The sequence below is a fragment of the Aplysia californica genome, unplaced genomic scaffold (genome assembly GCF_000002075.1).
Source record: "Aplysia californica isolate F4 #8 unplaced genomic scaffold, AplCal3.0 scaffold00430, whole genome shotgun sequence".
Lineage (NCBI taxonomy): Eukaryota > Metazoa > Mollusca > Gastropoda > Aplysiida > Aplysiidae > Aplysia > Aplysia californica.
Genome location: NW_004797700.1, coordinates 150,114 through 151,343, shown reverse-complemented (window position 1 = coordinate 151,343; position 1,230 = coordinate 150,114). Strand labels below are relative to the sequence as shown.

Below are 1,230 nucleotides of genomic sequence, written 5' to 3'. Positions count from 1 at the left end.
CACACACACACACACACACACAGAGAGAGAGAGAGAGAGAGAGAGAGAGAGAGAGAGAGAGAGACACACACATACACACGACAACATGACACAAACGGTTTACTGTGTCAGCTGACACACCACTGACCACCTGTGTCTCTCTAACCATCGTTATTCTGGACAACCTGACACACCATTACAAATGTCTTACTGTATCCGTCTGCTGGAACATTTCAGTAACCCACTTTCAGCACTTTTTAAGGACCCCCGGGCGAGTGTTGACTTCCTGCAGGCTGTCCGCATCGCTGACCGTTTATGACGCCACAGCGCCGGAAGAAAGAGAGAGAGAATGTCTTACCTCTCTGATACCTACTACAGTGTCCCGTATGACGTGGGGAACTCTATGCCACCACTTAAACCTATCCGTACGTCGTGTTTTACAATCGTATCCACACGACGTGGGGAACTCTGTGCCTCCACTTTCCAAAGAGTAAATGTACTCGTTAATCCGATCCGTACGCTTTGCATAGCAGTCTATCAAAATGATTTTTTGAGAAATACTGAAAGTTTCAAAGAGATCTTCGCACTAGAAGTATTCTAAAATGTGAAGAATACAACCCCGAGGGTACAAAATGACCCCGGGGCGTACGGTTAGGGTTAACATAATTAAAATGTTGTTTTAATCTTCCTCAGGACCAAACCCTATAACGTTCCAGACGTGATACCCGCTGTGTCGTAAGTTTTAGTTTTATTTTTAGTAGGAGTTTTTCACATTTCATGGTTACAGTTTAAATCTAAGAGTGTCGTTATTATATGAGTCGGGGGCAGGAGGGAAAGAGGGTTGTGATGAGGTGAGTTTCTTTGTGTTTGAGTGTGAGAGTGTGTGTGGGATTTGAGTGTGATGACTATGGTTTATAGACGTACTGGGCTGACACAGAGGTAGGGGAGTTCTTCAACCCCCTATAACTCTAACCCTAACCCCCTATAACCCTAACCCCCTGTAAACCCCTATAACTCTAACTCTAACCCTAACCCCCTGTAAACCCCTATAACTCTAACCCCAACCCCCTATAACTCTAACCCTAACCCCCTATAACCCCAGCCCCCTGTAACACCCTATAACTCTAACCCCTTGTAACCCCAACCCTAACCCCCTATAACTCTAACCCTAACCCCCTATAACTCTAACCCTAACCCCCTATAACTCTAACCCTAACCCCCTGTAACCCCCTATAACCCCAACCCCCTGTA

At 45.9% G+C, this 1,230-nt stretch overlaps 1 protein-coding gene across 1 annotated transcript in view; it reads left to right on the top strand.

The window, feature by feature from the left end:
• The window catches only part of LOC101857427, a gene marked incomplete in the record, with an annotated part of 36,819 nt that overhangs the window by 24,176 nt on the left and 11,413 nt on the right, over window positions 1-1,230 (top strand). The window contains 1 exon segment of the mRNA XM_013086049.1: window positions 673-714. Coding sequence (XP_012941503.1) covers window positions 673-714 — 42 coding nt within the window.